The 2,602-nt window shown below is 50.8% G+C and overlaps 1 protein-coding gene and 1 long non-coding RNA gene across 2 annotated transcripts in view; both read right to left on the reverse strand.

Annotated features, from left to right (window-relative positions):
* The window catches only part of LOC110391485 (rho GTPase-activating protein 32-like), a 12,362-nt gene extending 10,139 nt beyond the window's left edge, over positions 1-2,223 (reverse strand). The window contains exons 1-2 of the mRNA XM_021383377.1: positions 2,068-2,223; positions 1,374-1,455 (exon numbers count right to left, since the gene is read on the reverse strand). Of these exons, the coding sequence (XP_021239052.1) occupies positions 1,374-1,455; positions 2,068-2,118 (133 nt within the window). The 5' untranslated portion in view covers positions 2,119-2,223. The remainder of the gene's footprint in view (positions 1-1,373; positions 1,456-2,067) is intronic.
* Positions 121-1,025, reverse strand: LOC110391487. The gene is made up of 2 exons (XR_002434082.1): positions 875-1,025; positions 121-256 (listed from the first exon to the last, which is right to left on the reverse strand). It is a non-coding gene; the product is annotated as an uncharacterized LOC110391487 (long non-coding RNA).
* Positions 2,224-2,602: the final 379 nt, after the last annotated feature.

A 2,602-nucleotide genomic window follows, 5' to 3' on the forward strand; every position in this document is an offset into this window, starting at 1 on the left:
ACTCGCTGGGCACAGCACCACACGCAGCATCCTCCTGAGGGCTGAGCTGCATGGCAAGTGGAAAAAAAACACACGTGACAAGGGTCACAGCAAAGCTTGATGAGGCTGCGTTACTCAACACTGCACGACACGGGCTGCAAAACAATGTGGGGGGACAAAACACGGCATTTACCTGGCAAGAGATCAGAAGAAGGCAGACAAGTTCCTTCAAGGCAGCCGTTCCTTGTCACTTCGCTCTGCTCTTCCAGAGCAAAAGCTGCACCAGAGGGTGGGGAGAGGAGAGAGAAAGAGCAGGTCAGGGAGCAGGGCTAAGCCAGCCATGCCAGAACGCACACAGCACAACACTCCCATCAACTTGCTCCAAGACATGCTGTCAGAAATACAATACTAATGTTCCTGTGAAAATATTCCCATTTTATCTGAAACAAACAAAAAACAAAACCAACATAAACCTCCGGGGCCCAGCCATCCTTGACACAAACCCTGACGAAGTTAAATGCCTTCACACTTATCAAACACACAGATGCACACTCATCCAAAGAAAAACCTTTCACTCTATCACCTGCCTGCCTCAGCTCCACGCTCCCAACAGACAAAGCTTGCACTACCTTCACAGCACTCCGCTGATTCAAACACCGCTTCATCTCTTTTCAGCTGAACCCAGCAGGGGCTGAGGGCGCACTCTATCCCTTCCTCCAGGCCACTGATGAAGATGGCCAGCAAGGCCGCAGCCAGCACCCACCCCAGGGGAACAGCGCTGCTTACAGCCTCCCACCACACTGCCCCGCTCAGCACAACCCTCTCCGCTCCGCCACTCACCACTTCTCACCACCTCACTGCCCCCACCCGCCTATCCCACACTGCCTAAGCTTACCTACAGGACGCTGCGCAAGGCGCTGTCGTCAACACTAAGCTACTCAGGCACTGCACAAGTGCACAAAGCAACCTACTCAGACAGAGCTCAAGCGCTCCAATGAAGCTACACAGCACGCACTGCTCCTCCCCTCACTCGAGCCGCTTGTGACATCACTAAGGGCCNGACAGCCTCTGGACTTGGCAATAGTTTCCAATGGATTACTTCTAACAAGATTCAGGCTTCTGTTATCCACTTCAGAACAAACCTTTCCCAGACCTGTTTGTAACATATATCAAATCAGCTACCTCATCAGATAAGGATCATCATTAAAAAAGAGAAAACACACAACAAGAATAGCAGGGAACCAACTGTCCGACTCAACGGGCCTGCACGGTCTGCATAAAGGATGATCAACACAGACTACAACATGGGATGTACAAAGGAGCTGTTAAACACGGAACGCACGCAAAAACGACTCCACGTTACTTCCCTGCGCGATCTAATGGAACATACGTACCTGGCTTTGGCACTGAATCGATGAGGGACTGCGGAACTTTGTTCTTAATCAGTTCCACACACTCACTCGGGAAGAACCCAACCTGTAACAACAAGAACAACAAGAGAGGCGGAATATTGAAGACAGCATTTTCAGGATCGGAGCTGTTGAACCAAAGACCGCGGAACATTCTCCTCGGAACGTGCCTGCCTGACGCTCCATAAGACTATCCCACGCCAAATGGCCTGCCTAAACGTCATAATTTTTCAACGTTTGCAGCCAAAAGATCTGCAAAACAAGGAATTGGTTCTGGTTCTGTACAAGATGGCTCCGATCTCCACGTTTGCACAAGGGACAGAGACGGTCAACTTCTGACTGAGCATGGAGCAGGGAGAGGACAAGTATGCTACACACCCCTAAATCTCAGAGACTGAAACATGTCTCTTAGCTGCTCTCTTTCCAAAGGCGTGGTCCAGTGGACGTGACCTGATTCCTACTGAGAAGGCTCTTGCTTCTAAGTTAAGTGAGGAGACCATTTGCTACAAAGACCAGCTTTCAGCACTAGCCCAAGTCCAGAGCAAAAGGGAAAGTCCTCACACAGCGGCACAGGGAAACCCTTTACGTCCACCAGCAACCCCGTGCACGCAGAGCAGCTCCAAGCTGAGAGACCTGACTTTACTCAAGTTGCGCTAGTACGTCTGACGCTTGTGCCTACCTGAAACCCATGCTTGCCTCTCCACCAGATGGACAGCTCCTTTGGTGGCATGTCAATGACACACACCACGTCTCCCACCTGCAAGAGATTGCAACATCAAGCCCAGCTTCAGCACAGCTGGGACGAAAGCACAGCTCAAATGACTGCCACCTTCTGCTCTGCACAAGAGCGTAAAACACCTGAGCAACTGCACCACGGCAGACGTTTTCCGCTGTAAAACTGAACTTGGAGGTAGAAGAGTCACTACAGTACACAACATACAGAATACAGCTCTTCCATACCAAATGGGTCTCAAAACCAGCAGGCCCTCTGCCAAAGGCTAAGGAAGAGTTGCAATTGAACCGCAGGCGTAAGTGAGCAGGGCCAGTGTAAAACACTAGGAAATACCCCCACGCAGCTCAACTCCTTTTGACTACAAGCCTTCTGCGTGTGCCCGTGGGTACTGACACACGTCTGCTTGTTTTCTTTCCCACTAGAAACTTGAGAGCTCCCTTCAGCGTTCGCAAACTGACCAAGACACACTCTCCTGAATTTG

The sequence above is a fragment of the Numida meleagris genome, unplaced genomic scaffold (genome assembly GCF_002078875.1).
Source record: "Numida meleagris isolate 19003 breed g44 Domestic line unplaced genomic scaffold, NumMel1.0 unplaced_Scaffold381, whole genome shotgun sequence".
NCBI classification, from domain to species: domain Eukaryota; kingdom Metazoa; phylum Chordata; class Aves; order Galliformes; family Numididae; genus Numida; species Numida meleagris.